Source organism: Cherax quadricarinatus, chromosome 39 (genome assembly GCF_038502225.1).
Source record: "Cherax quadricarinatus isolate ZL_2023a chromosome 39, ASM3850222v1, whole genome shotgun sequence".
Lineage (NCBI taxonomy): Eukaryota > Metazoa > Arthropoda > Malacostraca > Decapoda > Parastacidae > Cherax > Cherax quadricarinatus.
The window spans coordinates 2,747,196-2,766,893 of record NC_091330.1 but is presented as its reverse complement, the minus strand read 5'-3'; the positions used below and the strand labels follow the sequence as shown (position 1 = coordinate 2,766,893).

The window sequence follows — 19,698 nt, the reverse complement described above, 5'->3', positions numbered from 1 at the left end:
TCACCCATAACTAGTAACTTTGCTCCCCCCGTGTGCGCTCTCCTGGCCACCTCGGCTAGTGTGTCGACCATTGCTCTGTTGCTCTCATCGTATTCTTATCTTGGCCTCCTGCAGTTCTGTGGTGGGTTGTACATTACTGCAATTATCACCTTATGTCCCTCAGACTGGATTGTTCCTACTAAGTAGTCCCTTTCATTCGTGCCATCCATTCCTTCCATTTTCTCAAACCCCCACTGGGTTTTAATGAGCAGTGCAACTCCTCCCCCTCTCCTCCCTCTGTCTTTCCTGAGGATTTGATATCCGGTTGGAAAGATTGAATCTGTTATTATTCTGGTGAGTTTTGTTTCTGTGAGTGCTATTATGTCTGGGGATGTCTCCTTGATTCTTTCGTGCCACTCCTCATACTTATTTGTTATTCCATCTGCATTTGTATACCACACCTTCAACTTCTTTTCTAAGATTGTGGTCTGGGAGGTGTATTGGGGTTGGGGAAGTGGGAGACCTGATAAGGAACTATGGGTGGTTGCTGTGGGGGTGGAGTTTGTAATGCAGTGGGTGGGGGCATTGGATGTGGCATGGGTGTTTTGGTTTAGAGTGTTTGGTTGCACTGGGGTTGACCTGGTTGGGAGGCTTCTATAGGAAGTTGTGAGGGAGGCTGCATTTGATCTTCCTGTGTCTGGGATCTCCTGTCTGTCTTCTCCATCCCCTCTCTTTCCTCCTTTCCCCTTTGTACCATCTCTCTCTGTTTCTGCCTTTCTGCTTGTGTTCTGTCGCGGTTGAGATACACCTTCCTGTATGCCGGCATGTCCCTTAATCGTGCTTTCTCCTGCAGGATCCTGTTCCGAGTCGATTCTGCCTTGAAGGTCACTTTCACTGGCCGGGTTCTTTTTTTTACATACCCCCCTATTCTCTGAAAATTTTCCAGCTGGGTCATGTCTTCTATTGCTTTCATGATTCTTTCAATTGCTTTTTTTCCCCTTGTTTTCTGGCTTCATATGTTTCCCCTTCAACTTCCTGGAGCTCATACACAAAGACTGACCTCACCCTTTCATTCTCCCACTGCATATCCCTGTGTATCCTCTCATTCAATTTGATTTCCTCCATTGCAGCTTTCCTTTCTTCAGTTTCACTAGCTAATGTACTTGGGCTCAGTGGCCTATCATTTTCCCTTCTCGGCTTTCCCTGGGCTCTGCTGTGGTCTGTTAGGGCCTCCACATATAGCTTAGGTCTTTCATTTACTACATTCGACACTAATTGAGCTTCTACATGCTGTTTTGCTCCTTCTTTCCCTACAGTCCCCTTATTTGTGACTGAGGTAGCAGTCTCTGTTGTCAATCCCAAAATGTTCTTTAGTTCTTTAGGCTGTTTCAGATTTTTCAGTTCCTCTTCTAAACTCTGTATCCTGGCCTCTGCTGCTTTGACTTGCACCTCCCACTTCCTGCTTTCCATGTCTATCCTCTCTTCCATTCTCATGCTAAGTTCTTCTAGTTCTTTTCCCATTCATGTTCCCTTTTTGTGAGCTCTGCTGCCCAATCTTCCTTTGCAGTTTCCTCCTCCTGTCCCTTGGATTTTCTTGTCACTCTCTGGCAACCCATTTTTGTTTGATCCTGATTGCCTCAGAGTGGGAAACCTATGTAATTCTGTATGTTAGGTTAGTATTGTGTATGTCAGAGTGTGGGGGGGGGAGGTAGAGGAGGAACTGTGGCTATGTGGGAGATTAGTGGGAAGGGGGAGTGGGAAGGAGAGTGAAGCAAGTGGGTGAGTGGGAGAGGGAGAGGGGGAAGGAGGGAGAGGTGGGAAGGGGGAGGGTGAAAGAGGGAGGGGAGGGATCAGGTGAAGGAGTGAGTTGTCGGTGGGGGAGGGGGGGAGTGTATGTGTGTGTGGGGGGTGTGTGTGGGTATGTGTGTGGGGGGGGGTGTGGGTGTGTGTGGATGTGTGTGGGTGTGTGTGGATGTGTGTGGATGTGTGTGGGGGTGGGTGGGTGTGGGTGTTCGTGCGCACACTAGGCTACGCTACTCTTTTGAAGATCATAAAAAAATTTTCACAATCAATTCCTTATTAATATACACTAATATATGCTATATAATATTAATTGTGTACACTTGTGTTTGTGTGTGTGTGTGTCTTTACTAGCTTGTCGTTCTTTGAAAAAGAGGGGGGGGGGGTCACGTTAACACTATTTGTTATTGTTGTTGGTTCACCGGTACTCTCCCGGCCCAGATCTTCGCACACTAGGCTACTTTACTTTTTGAAGATTATAGGATTATTTTTTCTCACTCAATTCCTTATTAATATATACTAATGTTTATTATAATAATTACAGGTGCACACGTGTGTTTGTATGTGCATACTTGTTTACTAGCTTGTCCCCAGAAAAACGGGGGGGGGTTCACTAGGCTACACAACTCTTCTGGAGTTTACCTGGCGATATTTAGATAATTTACTAACCACTATCTATCTCCTGGTACTGAAATAGGGAGAGAGTGATGGTATAGCATACAACCAGCAGGGCGAGACACTGAGACTTTAGACACTAACCAAAATTAACCACAAATAGGCAAGTGATGTCGTCTGCACAACAATGGAGGTTCCTGCTGGTCGGCTGCTATCAACTCCTTCAATTTTGTAACTCCTTCAGGAACTTTATCATGCATTCAAGTTTTTATTTTCTTTTTCTTTTAAGACTTGGTATTCCCTCTTTTTTCTTTAGTACAGTATTATGGTCATAACAAGTCTGATGATGATAGCTACATTCACAACACCAACAGCTGGGGATTGACTAATTTTTTCTTACTTTCAGTATTTACTTAATCACTCTTTTATGACCTTATCACTACACTGCTGTTATAACCAACTAACATATGTATTTGTTAATATTTCAGATCACACCGTTAACCCAATTAATTGTTTGGATATTTTGTGTCAACACTGCACCAGCAGCCTGATCAGCTGACTGCTACCCTCCCTCACTCACAATTCATTCAAATCTAAATTGTAAAAATTCTTGATCTTATCACATTATTCGCACTCTTGAAAGCTATTGCACTCTTGTAGGTATGTTCACTGATTCACTCACGTACGATGACCGCTAATAATATCTTAGGACAGCCAATAGAACGCTAAATCCTGGGAGCACTATTCAGCGATACTGCTTCACGTGTATGTGTGTGTGTGTGTGTGTGTGTGTGTGTGTGTGTGTGTGTGTGTGTGTGTGTGTGTGTGTGTGTGTGTGTGTGTGTGCGTGTGTGTGTTTCACTCGACGAACCCAGCTGGACCCGTCACGACAAAAATGGTTTGTGTGTGTGTACTCGTTGGAACGCAGGAGAGAGAGATATATCATAATCTACACTTAGAAAATCCTAGAATGAATGGCCCCGAATCTGCACACAGAAATCACTCCCTACGAAAGTAAAAGACTGGGCAGGCAATACAAAATACCCCCAATGAAAAGTAGGGGCGCCATTGGTACACTAAGAGAAAACACCGTAAGTGTCCGGAGCCTAAGACTGTTCAACAGCTTCCCACCAAGAGTAAGGGGAATTACCAGTAGGCCCCTGGCTGCCTTCAAGAGGGAGCTGGACAGATACTTCAAGTCGGTGCCGAATCACCCGGGCTGTGGTTCGTACGTTGGACTACGTGCGGTCAGCAGTAACAGTCTGGTTGATCAGGCCATGATCCACTGGGAGGCCTGGTCGTGGACCGGGCCGCGGGGGCGTTGATCCCTGGAATACCCTCCAGGTAGGCTCCAGGTAGACCTATTTGTAGTTGCTTGGCTCTGTCTGTTGGCCCTTGCTAGATTTTCCCCTCTCCCGGTTCTGTAAGCCCTTTCACACCTGTTTTTAAAACTATGGATACTGCCTCCACCACTTCGCTGTGTAAGTCGTTCCACTTTCTGAGAGAGAGAGAGAGAGAGAGAGAGAGAGAGAGAGAGAGAGACCGACCCTCAACCAACCACTGGAAACCTTTACTTATCATCACTCTTGTATCGCCCTCTTTTACGCACTTAGGCCGCGTAGTAGACGCTAATCAAATCTCCCCTCGTGCTGCTAAATGTCGACACAAAAATTGGTCTGAATGTCAGGTTTCCCATTTTCGGTGATGGAACTAACCGGCTGTTGCACTTCCCCTCGATGCCGGCGTGGCAGAGGCGCGATGACTGCAGCTACACTTGTATCTTTCTACCTTCTCTCTGCTGGCCTCCCTCACCCAGGTTGGTGCAAGGGCAGACCTCACTTGCATAGGTAGCCACACGAGCGGTGGGTCAGCATTAATTACCGTGTTATTGTATAGTAAGCACATGGGGGATGATGCAGTGGGCGGGGCTGGCGAAGCGGGGGACCAATGGGTGGTATGAGACGGTGAGTTACTCCGCCCACGCCGCCACAAGATGAGCTAGGGTTATCTCCTCCGTATGAGAGCATCACTACAAAGTTGTGGCGGCAGTCAGAAGCCCTACTGTGCCCATCCACCGTGCCGACTCGCCTCCGGGATTTACGACCTTCTTAAATCACTGCCGATGTGTTAATAACCAAATTGCGGCAGTGTGCAAACTTGGTAGACTGGTAGTGTACTGGAGTGGTGTCATGCGGTGAACTCTTAATGTGGCCGTGAGGGTGTGACGACGACAACAATGTTTTGCACCTATCCTTATTACAAGCCACCTTTGGTCTACATGCCACCGCACAAGCCACTTGTGGTAAGCTGCCTACAACTGTTCACACTCCTACACATTAGTGACATTCGGTATATACACTGAGGGATATATACTCAGGGTATATACACCCTGAGTATATACACTGATGTATACCTATTCTCCCTAGAATGGGCCAGTAGGCCTAATGCAGTACTGTGTTATTATTGTATTATGCTCGTGTGTATATAAAAACATAAGGAGCACTACAGCAGGACTACTGGTCCAGGCCACCTACTGGCCCAAGCCAGTCAGGTCCAAGTCACATCCACTATTTACAACCCCCTTTATTTATTCCTGTTTTCCATTTATGCACCTCAGTCATATCCTGTTATTTATAAGACGTATAACTAACAGAGTCCTCAGATTATTATTCAACTCTGTATATCGTTGGTTAGGCCTCATTTAGATTATGCTTCACAGTTTTGGTCATCTTATTACAGAATGGATATGAATGCTCGGGAAAAGGTTGATGAAGTTGATCCCATGTATCAGAAATCTTTCCTACAAGGATAGACTGAGGACCCTGAATCTGCACCCTTTAGAAATGGGTATTATTAGTGGGAATATGATTAAGGTGTATAAATGGAAAACTATGTATATATTCGCAGTATGTAGATATTCATATTCTGTGTCTGTACAGTATATATATTCTTATGTGTTCATTGTATATATATATATATATATATATATATATATATATATATATATATATATATATATATATATATATATATATATATATTATATTATATATGGGAAGTACAGTGCCTGCACTCTGAAGGAGGGGTGTTAATGTTGCAGTTTAAAAACTGTAGTGTAAAGCACCCTTCTGGCAAGACAGTGATGGAGTGAATGATGGTGAAAGTTTTTCTTTTTTGGGCCACCCTGCCTTGGTGGGAATCGGCCAGTGTGATAATATAATATATAATAATAATAATATATATATATATCACAGTAAACAGGTGATGTTACAATATGCAGAACAATCACTGTGAAAAAATAGTGAAGTTCCAAGCGCTTTCGTAATTTCTCACTTTATCAAGGAACTGTTCCTTGATAAAGTGAAAAATATTCTCTGAGTTTACTTAATTTTAAGGATTCAAATATTGTAGCGTTTATGACCCACGTTTACTTGATGGGCGCTAAAGTGAGGTTAAACTTAACAAATATAATGATTGAAAGATTGTTGTTGTGTTGTGTTGTGGAGGGGATGTGGAATCCATGGAGGTTCTGACATAGTGATCTCCGGGGTTGAGCAGTGGCTTCAGAGCTGACACTTGGAGGGAAAAGTTGTACTCAGCGCCCTAGTCAGTGGAATTCCCCGTAAATGCATCCCGTTGGACTAGATAAGAAGAAAACCTGCTTGCCAAGTAGCGTCATTGAAGCTTTAAAAATAGGTTGGATAGTTTCAGGAATAAAAGGGGTTAATCATAAATACAGTTATATGGAACCAGTGAGGAGTTTCGTCCACACAGTAAACTTTATCAAGTGACAAAGAAGTAAACCTGGTGACAAAAGGTAAACAATATAAACGGTAGCATTGAAGTGAAGAGTTAGGTGGGCGTTATATCTTAAGTAATTTTCTGGCATAAGGCTAAGCCAAGTTGTAGAAACCGGTTTTCTAGTTGAAATTATCGATATTGATGATTGCTTATTTAGAGATTCTTCTTTTCTGGGTATCATCTTTTGTCAATAAGTTGCGAGTCATTCCTTTGTATCAGGCGCCTATAGGAATTAAGGTTTATTTGTTTGTCACTTGATAAAGATAACTTCGTTTGCGAAAGATAGTAAGTAAAGGATTCCGTATAACTTCATTTGTGCGGCCAGCAGTAACAGCCTGGTTGATCAGACCCTGATCCACCGGGAGGCCTGGTCGTGGACCGGGCCGCGGGGGCGTTGATCCCAGGAATATCCTCCTGGCAGACTCCATGTAGATATCTTGACCATCGTGTCAATATCCAACACTATTGCTTGTCTATGAATGGGAGTGGGTGGGTGTGAGTAGGATCTGCCTAGCATGGGCCATTATGTGAACGATAAACAGTGCCAACAAGTTGCATATCATTTCGGTAATAAAAATACCTAAATGTTGCATATGTCTCATTACTCACGAAATCGTAAGCCACTGGGCAAGCTGGCCTAGTAACTTACGTGCTGGCCTGGAGTTTACGACTCATTTGCCGTGAGTTCGAACCCCACTACTACTACTACTACTACTACTACTACTACTACTACTACCACCACTACCTCTTCCTGCCTATATATAGCCGTCCTGCTTCACTTCTGGTTAGTGTGGCTTTGTAAATGGTCCAAGTCGGACCGAAACGTCGTCGTAAGCTCCTCTCTTCTATGTGCGGGTTATTTATGATGCGTCTCATTCATAGCATGGACAAATGGGCCTTACGCAGTTCTCCTCAGTTCGTTTGATAGTATTTTTTCAGTCTAAGCAGAAACCCAAATAAAATATTTGAAGTTAGGCTTCCAGTTTATAAATAACATAGATTTAACTATAATTAACCGCCAATAAACAAATTACATAAGCGGAGGACAGAAAGTCGTCCCCTTAAATCATTGAAAACCACACGATGTTAGCGACATACCATTACCTTTGATGAGTTTCGAGAGTTTTTCTGCTCCCGAAGTTGAGAGGACTGGCTGTTAAATGAGTAGGGTTAGTGAGGTGAGGGTGGCACGCGAGGCCGCTGATTGCCGCTGTTCTGCTGGAAATATATCTTGCTATTTACTCTTATTGGGTTATCCAGGTTAAATCTTCTTGATCACCAGCTTCCTGCTACAAGTGGACAAATATATGGGTGAGAAGGGTTGGCTATGACTGGTACCTGCTTGTCTCTGTGCTTCTCTGTACGTATGTTCTGGAGTGTCAGATCAAACAGGTTGTGATGGGTATGCGAGCCTACAGGCAGCTATTACAATCAGCCTGATTGGCCAGGTGGTCAGAAGCTTTGCCTTATTCCGGGCTGAGAGGGCAGAAGAGCCTCGAAACCGGTCACAGCTATATATTAACCTACATTTTACACGTTCAAAAGGAAAGTCTATAATAACATCGGTAAATGTAACCTGAATAAAGTATCCCCTGTTGACTTATAATATTCAGCACACTTATCACTGCTGAACATTCACCTCACTCAACACTAAACATCCACCCTACCCAGCACTACACAGAATATTCACACTACTCGGCAATAATCATAACTTTCATCTGCCCATACTTATGCCCAGGTAGCAACCATTTCTTGTGCTGCACAGGATGGTATGGTGTATCATGCCAGCATGTATTGTGTGTTGACATCCAGTTCAAGATAACTAGATAATTATCAAATTTAATACCTGGAGTTCAGTCGTCCTCTCTCTTGAGATATTTGAAACTTAGGTATCAAGGAATGTCAAGTTGAGGTTTATGTGAAGGGTGTGGCGTCCAAATGAGCTGCGACCCCCAACACTAGCCCCTCCTGACCCACGGGACCCAGACCAGGTCCTTCAGTCCCCTAAGGATTTAACTTGATCCTACTTCCGGCCGTTTAGGGTGTAGTGACCACCATCTGTCTGCTACTGCCCATCCTCCTAAACTCTTGTGCCTTTCACTGCGCACCTTATATATATATATATATATATATATATATATATATATATATATATATATATATATATATATATATATATATATGTCTTGCCGAATATGTAAAACTGGTCAATTAGCAAGAACTCATTTAAAATTAAGTCTTTTCTAAAATTTTCTCTTATACGTTTAAAGATATATTTTTTTCAATAATGGTAATGTTAAAATTTTTAATTTTGCTCCAAAATAATCTTAGAAAACTTATCTAACCTTATTATAACAAGAAAAATTTATTTTAGCCTAACCCAACTAAATATATTTTAGATTTGTTTACAATAATTTAATACTTAACAAACACAGTAAAATATATTTTTTTCGTTAGGTTCAGAATGATTTTGGCGAAATTATTGCATACACAAATTTTCACTTGTCCTATATGGCAAGATGAGCGTTGCTATTTAAACCAAGATCGCAAGTTCTGCCTATTAGGCACGACATATATATATATATATCTTTCATTTTATTGAAATTGGTAAATACTTGACTTATACAGTCCAACAATAATGCGAATTTGCGATTTTGGCTTAAATAACAGTCTTCTTGCCGAGTAAGGCAAGCGAAAATTTGTGTATGCAGTAATTTCGCAAAAATCATTCTGAACCTGACGAAAAAAATATATTTATATTGTGTGTGTTTATTATTAAATTATTGTAAATATATCATAAAATATATTTAGTTCGATTAGGCTAAATTAAATTGCGCTTTTTCAGTAAGGTTAGAAAAGTTTTCTAAGGTTATTTTGGTACAAAATTATTAATATTTACATTACATAAATGAAAAAAATCTTTAAAAGTATAAAAGAAAAGTTTAGAAAACTTAATTTTAAATGAGTTCTTGCTAATTGACCAGTTTTACCTATTCTGCACGACTATCTATCTATATATATATATATATATATATATATATATATATATATATATATATATATATATATATATATATATATATTATTATATAAACTGCTGGTGTCTTTTTTCTGTCTCATAAACATGCAACATTTCAGGTACATCTTGTTACTTCTACTTACACTTAGGTCACACTACACATACATGTACAAGCATATATATACACACCCTCTGTTTTTTCTTCTATTTTCTTACTAGGTCTTGTTCTTGTTTATTTCCTCTTATTTCCATTGGGAAGCGGAACAGAATTCTTCCTCTGTAAACCATGCGTGTCTTAGGCGGCGACTAAAATGCCAAGAGCAAAGGGCTAGTAACCCCTCCCGTATACATTACTGAAGTTAAAATGAGGAACTTTGTTTTTCTTTTTAAACCACCCTGCCTCGGTGGGATACGGCTGGTGTGTTGAAAGATAACAATTATATATATATATATATATATATATATATATATATATATATATATATATATATATATATATATATATATATATATATATATATAGAGAGAGAGAGATATAGATAGAGAGAGAGTCAGATCTAGAGAGAGATAGAGACAGACTGAGAGAGAGAGAGAAACATACAGAGAGAGAGACAGACAGACAGACAGAGAGAGACAGAGATAGAGAGAGAGAGGGGGGGAGGGGGGAAGGGGAGTGTGTACAAAACAACATTATTATTTTATATTGAAGCTGATTATTTCAGTTTGGTATTTCCCAGACACCTTCTCCGACAATTCTTTATCGTACCTACGATGCCATCGTAGGAGATTCATCTTAATATCTTACACGTAGTTAAATAATCATATTTAGCTTATTATTTGAACACATAAGTCGCACTCAACATCATTGTTTAATTCTACCATAACAGTAGATGTTGCAGGTTCATTAACTATAACAGAAACTCACTTGTAAACACTATGATAATTGTTGTATGAAGGTTGCCAGCTTTGCTTTAACGTTTCCGCTAGACGAGATTAGAGTATACTGGTCTGGCCTATATCGGACATACTAACTGATTCAACGGCAAATTTTGAGTGGCGTGAGGCACTCTTATTGTTTCTCTTACAACTGGTCTCTCTCATTCATATGGAAACTAATACGAAGGAAATTGACGAGATTAATGAGTGACGCAAAAAAATTATTACGATTTGACACAAATTTTGTGTTAATCATATTATGCATTTTAGGGAACATAATATTTCTTTTTTTTATGGTTAAACATCTCTTAATTAACTGGGTTTTTGGGAATGTAAAACAAGAGGTCACCAAGTAACATTGAAGTTACTGAGAGTTTGCTAAGTAGCCTATCTTCTTGATGGTTGATAAGTAAGACACATGTGCAACAGTAAGGTATCTTTACTCCGAAACGTTTCGCCTACACGGTAGGCTTCTTCAGAGTTAGCAGAAACAGTAGAGATGTGAAGGCGATGTATTCTGTCCATCACCCTTGAAGATGTAGTTTTGAGGTGGTCAATCTCTCAGCCTGAAGAAGAGTTTTGCTCCATAGTCTGGAACAATGTTCCAGACTATGTATTTAAATAGTAGTAGTAGTAATAGTAATAGTTACCATGGCTGGTACCTTGATGCGTGATGGTGGGGAGGCAGTAAATTGGAGGAGTGATCATCAGTCAGGCAGCGGTGGGTTTATATCAGTCGCTGCCGCGGCCTCCAGCTAAAAGTGAGGCCCATAATTTGCCAGAGAGATGGTGACACACGGGTGTAAAAGTGAAGACCTGTGTGTAACTGTGGCTGTGTAGTGAAGTGATGTGATGGAGCTAGTTGGTGGTGTGGGGAATGTGGAGCAAGTGCTGGTTGTGGGAAGCAGGTGCTGATTGTTGGCGTTGGGATACCTGAAGGATACGAGAAGGATGTTTCCGGGGGTCTTCTCCCTTATGCCTCGATCCCAGACCAGGTCTCCCGGTGGATCAAGGTGTGATCAACCAGGCTGTTACTGCTGGTTGCACGCAGTGCAAAGTGCGAAATGAAGCCTGGCTGATCAGGAACTGCTTTGAGAAACCTGTCCAGTTTCCTCTTGAAAACAGCCAAAGGTTTGTTAATACCAGGCAATTTTCCTTATGCTTGGAGGGAGGGTATTAAGTCTGGGACCTGTGACACTGACCGAGTTTTCTCTTAGTGTACATGTCACAATTCCCCCTACCCCCTACATTTTATTGAAGGTATTTTGAACTTACGTGGTGCTACTGTTAGTGGTGGTTACCTGGTTACCTGGAGGTTACCTGGAGGTAGCATGATATTTGTTGTACGGATGCCCACACGCCAGATAGGCACCACAAACATCATAAACAATAAATGATGATGTGATGATGGTGTGCCGCAAATTGTGCAGTGATTTGCGATCAACTGCAGCAGTGACTCTACTAGGTAATACAAACATGGAAGTGGCCCCGGGTCATTTTTTAAATTAGCCGATGAGCCGCTGGAAAATTTTAAACGAATGCAAATTTATTTATTGTTGTATTGTGTATCTTGAAGCGTTAAAGCCGTGTGGGTGATTCAGCGCAGGAAGGGTAACTTGGTAAGCTCTTGGCAACTAGCAGATGAAGGGAGGTATAACATGTATTGCTTGCCTCATATAACTTTGCTCTATTCTCAGTCAGCAGGACTTTTTTTTTTGTGTGTGTGTGTGTGGGGGGAGGGAGCTGTTGGACAGTTGGCTAACTCCAGATACACTTTCCATGATAAGCAGCACGTTTTGTTTGTTCCGTGAGGGTGCCTCCAGTTGGTGAGATACTCATATGACCACTGTTCCTCCGCAAAGGCAACCATTGTCTAATACGATCTTCTCTAGGATCTTAAGTCATCGTCATCGCCTGTACACGCTGTGTGGTGATGGTAGCGGAGAGCGCTATACACACACGCGTTCCATTTCTATCATGCTCATTGACTTAGCAACAGAGGCGAGATACAACGTTGCTCTCGCTGAGTGTATGAGCGAATGAGATACCTAGAGTCTACCTGGAGGTTATTCCGGGGATCAACGCCCCCGCGGCCCGGTCCACGATCCTTATTGGGGACAATAAGGGAACACTGTATCAACATCCGGGGTCCCAGACTTTTCAACATCTTACCAGAAGATATCAGAAACACTGCTGGAACAAGTGTTGAAGCCTTCAATAGGAAACTAGACAAGTATCTTCACCAGGTGCCAGATCAACCAGGCTGTGATGGATATGTGGGGCAGCGGGCCTCCAGCAGCAACAGCCTGCGAGCACCAGACGAGCCTGGCCCATGGCCGGGCTCAGAGAGTAGATATACTTTCGAAATTCTTCAAAGGTAAAGGTATATCAAAGGCCTCCCGGTGGATCAGGGCCTTATCAACTAGGCTGTTACTGCTGGCCGCACGCAGTCCAGCGTACGAACCACAGCCCGGCTGGTCCGGCACTGACTTTAGGTAACTGTCCATCTCTCTCGGAGACTTTAGTATGTGTTGGAATACATCGAGAATATACTGCTTCACCCAAGGCACATACCATTTTCACTTGATCAAGCTTCTTGAGAATGACATAAAATATTTAGGAGTTAGTGTAGATGGACAAGCTGCTTGAGATGGGAGAGGAGGCAAGGAGATTTACATTTTAAGAGAGTACTCTTTTAGTCCCAGAGTGGTAAGTGGGACTAGTTGGATAAAGATGAGGTGGAGGCGAGCAATACACACACACATTCAAAGTAGGTATAGTTGGGGCTATGGAGGTCAGGAATTAGTAAAGCCGATGAGTAAAAGTTAACAAGTGGGACCAGGAACTTAAGAATCCATCCTGAAAACACAACTGGGCAAGTATATACTATGGCAGCATCACCCTTCCTCCATCCCCACACCCCACATGTTCCTTGCAACATATCTACGTCACATACCCCCATGACACATCTTACAGCTACCACACTCGCAGGACGTTAGTCGTTTTACAAGTCTGCCATTGGACCAGCTCGCACTGTTAAATCTTGATTTCGGGATGATTTTGTTAGGGCGACTGTACCTTGATGACTGACGAACATGTTGCAGAATCACCGGTGGAGTGCTGGTGTAACATCTTCACTTGGTCGCTACCACAAGCTAGGCACCAGTCCCTTCATGAATATATTAGTCATTCGTTGATGGGATGTGATAGTGGTGAGGACAGTGGTGAACTGGTTGATGGAATGTGTTGGAGGGATGACAGTAGTGAACTGGTTGATGGGACGTGGTGGTGATTACTGTGGTGAACTGATTGATGAAACGTGGTGGTGATTACTGTGGTGAACTAGTGTTTTTCATCATGGAAGCAGAAACGTGTTTGTTAACTCAGTGTAGTGTGTAGTGTTGGTGGTTCACCTGTGCTGAAGGTGACAGTCTACCTACTTGCCTATTGTTATTAATTTTACGGGGTCACCGTCTCTGCTGCCCAGTCCTTGACCTTGTCTGAGACCTTTCCCAGACCAGGAAATGACTTAAACCCATCCAGTTCCCACTTGAAGATAACCGAATATTCTAAACATTATCCATTTACTTCACCTTCAATTCCTTTCAAGATGCTATTAGTTGAACTGTGTTTAGTTTACCACATTAGTATTGATTAACGCGAATAACACGATTGCAGTCAAATCAAATAACGAAAATTAGACACATGCGCAACATCTGGATATCTTTATTGTAGACGTTTCGCTAGTCAGTGGCTTTATCAATACAAATCCAAGGGTAATTGGAAGACAGTAGAACTATGTACAAAAGATGAGATAATCAGTCCCTCAGCCTTGGAGTTGGTGAAGAGCACCGGCTATATTGATAACAGTAGAGTACTTGTAAATTATGTCAGGAAGAGCATTTCACTAGAAAAGATTCGATGCTCATCTGGCAACACATTTGAAAATATCACATTACAACTATGAATGTAGACATTATGCACCGAAAGTTGTCAGTGTTTATTTTTCTTCTGGGAGGCTCACAGTTGAAGAGTTTCCACCGTTGTTTTGAGGAGCCTCGTTCTCATGGTGGTGGAGACAGTGCTAGAGGTCCCATGCTTGGATCATGATGCACAGCAGTGTCAGTTGTATTGCATTCCACACATTCTTAAATACATGCGAGAATGTTAGGATCCTTAAGCTGCTGTGAGCCCACCTGTGTTGGCGCGGGCCACGACTGATCATATGTATCTTTGGATACATGCTGTAGAACGCCTCTGCTGAGATTGTTGGATCGCTGGTTTCTAAATACTCAGCTTTGAAAATTCGCAAGGAAAATTAAATATTTTTGTGTATCGTTTTTACGTTAGCTGAGCACGCATACCTACACCATATGACTCACGAAATCGTAATAATACGATTGCAAACAAACCATAGAAAGGGCGGGAATTGAACCCATGGCAACTGAGTTCTAAAACTCCGGGCCAGTGAGTCACATACGCAACTTACCAATTTCTCCTAATAAACCGCTGTTGCAGAGCGGACGGAGTTTTTCAATACACCTATCACTCGGTCAAGAACCCAGCACGACAAATATATAATATGTATTGATTTTCGCCTCTGACAATATACCTGAGACTAATTCCAATGTTTTTCCATTTTTATAACTTTGGTAGGCTTGAATTCCAGTAGTCAGTCTGTTCTAGTAATGTCCTCAAGTCATCTTGTCGACTTACTCAGGCTTCTGTAGTTTTTATCTCTATCGTTATTAAGCACTATTCTGGTAGGTCGCTTAAGTACATTAGCAACAGTGCCGATTCCAGTACTGATGATTGAGGAAGCCCACTCGTCACTCATGCCATCCTTGACCACCATGCACACTTCTACCGTTAGGTATTATGCGATACATCTACTATTCCCGTTATTCAGTCTTGCTCATATAGTTTGCGAATTATCTGATTTGGTACAATATTAAATGCAGAAGGTATGTGGTAATTTATATCTACATGATCTGTGCGATGCTCATCGTGTCCCTGTTCACCTAGCAATAAATAGGTACCTGGGTGTTAATCGACTGGAATGGGTCGTATCCTGGGGATAAGATTAACCTAATTTGCTCGAAATGATCTGCATAGCCAGGGGCTTTCTATATAGTAAGTCACTGATATCGGCTAGGTCTATATAAGTTGTATCATGTACTCGTAGAAATAAATATTATTATTTAAAATTTGCAGTAGTTATGTGCATGTGCGCGCGCACATGCGTACGTGAGAGAGGCAGTGAGAGGTGAAGTTATAGTAGCAAGGTTGTTATGCTAGGCGGGCCAGGGTGGGTGATGCTCTCCCTCATGGTGAGAGGGAGTACTACACCCTCCTGATGAACTCCAGATGAGGCCCTCAGGGGTGGTGCACCAGGGGTGGTGCACCAGTGTCAGAGGTGGTTCACGAATGTCAGGAGTGGTGCTCCAGTGTCGTGGGTGATGCACTGGTGTCAGGGGTGGTGCATCAGTGCCAGAGGTGGTGCTTCAGTGCCATGTGTGATGCACTAGTGTCAGGGGTGGTGCATCAGTGCCAGAGGTGGTCCACCAATGTCGAGTAGTGCTCCAGTGCCAAGGGTTGGTGCACCAGTGCCAGTAGTCGGTTCACCAGTGCCAAGGGTTGGTACTTCAAAAAGAATTAGTCACTGCACAGTGGTTGGAACAGTGCAGTGTTGGTGCTTCCCTCGATGCTTCTATCATGCAGATTTCACTGTGGTCTGCCGAGAATGATAACACAGTACATGTCTTTGTTTATATCATAAATAAAGGCGAGTGAGATAGCTGTGGCGACTTGGGTAACTTGAGTGCGAGCACTTACCATTGACTTAACCATTCTACTTTAATTGCCGGGCAGTGATACTTACGTTAAGTCACGTGTTGCTAGCACCAGTAGTATGACTGATGACTTCACCACTAGCCTGCGCTTCAGGAAGAATAGATCGGAGAGATTTAAACGTTTCCAACACATTAGGTTTTTGAATTGGTATGGACAGTGATAGTTCTCTGCACATTCTCCAGGTGTGCAGTTTTACCAGAGTTAAATAGGACTGTTAGCGTACAGCAATATTCCTTTGTAGATTTATTATTATAACTTATTATTATTATTGTTGTTTTTATTATTGTTATTCATTGGGAAGTACTATGTTTTTAATTGTCACACACATTGTCTGGATTCCTGTGAGCACAGGGCGAGTCTCTTACATTCGCTGCCCCTGTTCACTTTCAGTAAAATTGAACCTAGGTGTTAGTCGACCGTTGTGGGTCACATCCTGGGGAAGAGTCGAGTGCCACAAACCATTCACTTACAAAGTACAAGCATCATTGTTAATTTGTCATTTCGTTTTGAGACTTTATCACCTTCCTTGTGATCTATATGTTATTTACCTGTGGCATGTTTCTGGAGTTTTCTTAATTATGCAGCCCAGCCCAGGGGTCAGGTCTCCCTGTTGATTTGCCTAGTCAACCAGGCTGTTGGTGTCCCGCTGGCCCACATATCCACCACAGCCTGGTTGATCTGGCACACCGCGGGGTTAGTGATTTTGTTTCCTCCTGAATCCTTTTACGCTTGTTTCATCAATATTCCTGACATGTGCTGGTAGCAGGTTGAAGAGTGGAGGCCCACGGATGTATCCACATTGTTCTTTATTGTGCCCATTGCTTCCTTACTTTTCAGTGGTTCTGTTTTACACCTCCCATATCTCTCGCTTCCATCCATATGAATACGTGAGCTTGGTTACCTGGAGACGATTCCGGCAGCCACCGCCCCTCGCGGCCCGATCCCAGACCAAACCAAAGGTTGATTACCTTTTCAGGCAGTCTGCACGTTTTAGCCACACTCAGGTGTCCCATCGTGGGCACCACATCCCTGCTGATCAGGGACTATCTTGAGGAACTCGTCAAGTTCTCTCTTGAAGACAGCCACTGGTCTGTTGGTAATCTAATGTTTCAAGATTGTTGAAAAATATTGATCTCTCTATACATGCTGAGTTGTTTCTTAGTGTGCTCATGACACACTTGCTTCTCACTGACGGTATTTTTGCACCGTCTGCCATCCCTATTGCTTTCAAAGGGAGTGTTTTGTGTGTGTGCAGATTTTGGACTAAACTATCCAAAATTTTCCAGATGAAATTATAACGTAGCTTTCTCGCCTACGTTCCAGGGAATACAGATCAAGGGACTTTGGTCATACCCTACGTTTTAAGTGCTTGAATGAATTTATATGAGATGCGAAGATTATGTACACATTCTTCAGTTCTGTAAGTTTTCCCGCCCTAAAAGGAGTTGTTATATGCACCAATGTTCGAGTCTAAACAGAACATATGACTTTAATTATCATCATTGACTAGGTATGTCATGTTTTGAAGATCTATTCAGTTTATTAATTTTCTTACGTTTTTGATAGTAACACTGCTGTTCTTGAACGTAAAATATACTGATTTCATCACTCATAATTCCCCTTACATTCATCTTCTGATCTATTGAGTGGTTACTGTTTATTTTATACTTGATTCCAGTTTTTAATTCTTATTTTTTTACCCTAGCTGAGCAACTGAATTTTATCCTCATTAAACATATTTTTTTTGCGTTGGCCACTGGAAGACTTGGTTAGTATCAGCTTGAAGATTTTCTGTACCCCAAGTGGATGTTACTTTCATACAACTTCACTTTTATACAACTTCTTGTATCGTGTACAGAGGTTGATACAATGGTATTGTGATTAATGTTTGGTTATGTTATGTATGAGAACGGAAAAAATATGGGCAAGTACTAGTACCTTGAGGAGTAGCTTTTCACTGTGCTAGTTTCTGACCTCACTTGGTTTGTATTATTATGTATCTGTCCAATAAATTAGTTGTTTATTTTGCGTGCATTTTGTGAGCTGTTACATCATAATCACACTTGCCGAAGGTCTTTGCAAACTTTTTGCATACCATATCTGCATTTTTTGTTTTTCAGTGCCATGTAATGTGAGGGGCAGTAGTGCAGTTGCAAGAGGCAGTAGTGCTAGTGCGAGAGACAGTAGTGCAATTGCAAGAGGCAGTAGTGCAATTGCAAGAGGCAGTAGTGCAATTGCGAGAGGTAGTGCAATTGCGAGAAGCAGTAGGGCCTTCCATATACTTGTATTGCCCTGGATTGTGCATTTGTGATTTTTGTATATGTTAAGCAATCTTCGTTCTTGAACCTTTCAAAGAATTTGATACGTTGAAATGTCTGCACTCGGTCTATTTTTTTTTTTTTTTTTTTGCTAAGTTGCTTTGCTACTATCTTTGTGCAGTAGACCTGTATTTTTTTTAATGACTGGATGACTCCTGCGTTCGAAATCCTCATGTGTAGAATATTTAAGGCATTTTATTAAGCATTTGAATTACTGGAAACGTTTGAAGTCCCTTCAGCTGTATTCCTTGGAACGTAGGCGAGAAAGATGCATAATGCACATGGAAAATCCTGAAGAGACTGGTCCCAAACCTGAACACTCGAATCTTCGGTATGACAACAAGAGACTTGGCAGACGGTGCAAAATACCTTCACACAAAAATAGCAGGGACTCGACGAGTACCCTGACAGAGAGCTCGATGAGTGTCAGAGGTCTCCGACTCTTCAACGCCCATCTTCCATGCAAATGGGGAATTGCCAGCAGACCTATGGCTGTCTTTAAGAGAGATCTAGACAAGTTCCTCATATCTGCCGTACCAGCCGAGCTGTGGTTCGGACATTGGACTGCGTGTAGCCATCAGTAACAGCCTGGTTGATCAGGTCTTGATATGCTAGAAGGCGTGGTCTGGGACCTGGCCTCTGGGGCGCTCACTCTCGGAAACGTCCTTTAGGTATCCATGAGTCTGGACCTGGGTATTATATTAATGGCTTCTTCAAGGTCAAGTGGGGTTACGGTTATGTCAGAAGTTTTGGAGAAGTTGGCAGAGTGTTGGATTTCATTCACGATAAATTCGTTTAGATTGTTAGATTCGTTAGATTGTTTAGATTGTCTGTGTAATGGCTCACTGACCACGGCGTGATATTGTAACTTCGGTATTTCGCCAATTTCTTTATTGTCATTAGTGTAAGTTCCATCTCCTTTAGGCAAAAGCCCAATATCAGATATGGTTTTTGCCAAAAATTTAGCACTCTCAAGAAAGTTTGAGACATTTAAGAAGTTAACTGATATTCTTCGTAGTCTGTTTTAGAGGGAACATCTGTCTTTAACTTGCTCCATATCTTTCTATTTTTCTCAATGGTATGAGTCTGGAGCACACTTGTAGTGCCATGGAGCTCATTCCAGTTAATGTATTTATTGTTGAAGTTGAATTTATAGAGTGCACCGTCATGTCTATGTTCTGCTGCTCAAGACCACTGTGTATGCAAGTCTTAACTTCAGTTAGGATGCAGTCCCAGTTTGCTATACTCGAAACCGTTATGTTCTGAACCAGATCCTCATTTTTTTGTGAATATAAAGTCAAGCGTATTTTCTAGTTTGGTCAGATGGAGTTAGCGAATTTATGACATTCTTAATAGTTGAAATACTCATCTAAACTG

The 19,698-nt window shown here is 42.0% G+C and overlaps 1 protein-coding gene across 16 annotated transcripts in view; it reads left to right on the top strand.

Moving 5' to 3' along the window:
- The window catches only part of LOC128696411 (transcription factor daughterless), a 717,926-nt gene that overhangs the window by 522,696 nt on the left and 175,532 nt on the right, over window positions 1-19,698 (top strand). Inside the window, exon 1 of one of the 16 annotated variants that reach the window (XM_070092286.1) lies at window positions 4,419-4,696. The exons of 14 other annotated variants lie outside the window; for them this stretch is intronic. In XM_070092286.1, the coding sequence (XP_069948387.1) occupies window positions 4,631-4,696 (66 nt within the window). In that variant the 5' untranslated portion in view covers window positions 4,419-4,630. Of the gene's footprint in view, window positions 1-4,418; window positions 4,697-19,698 lie in introns of those variants that run through there. One more of the 16 variants, XM_070092287.1, reaches the window with a different exon arrangement.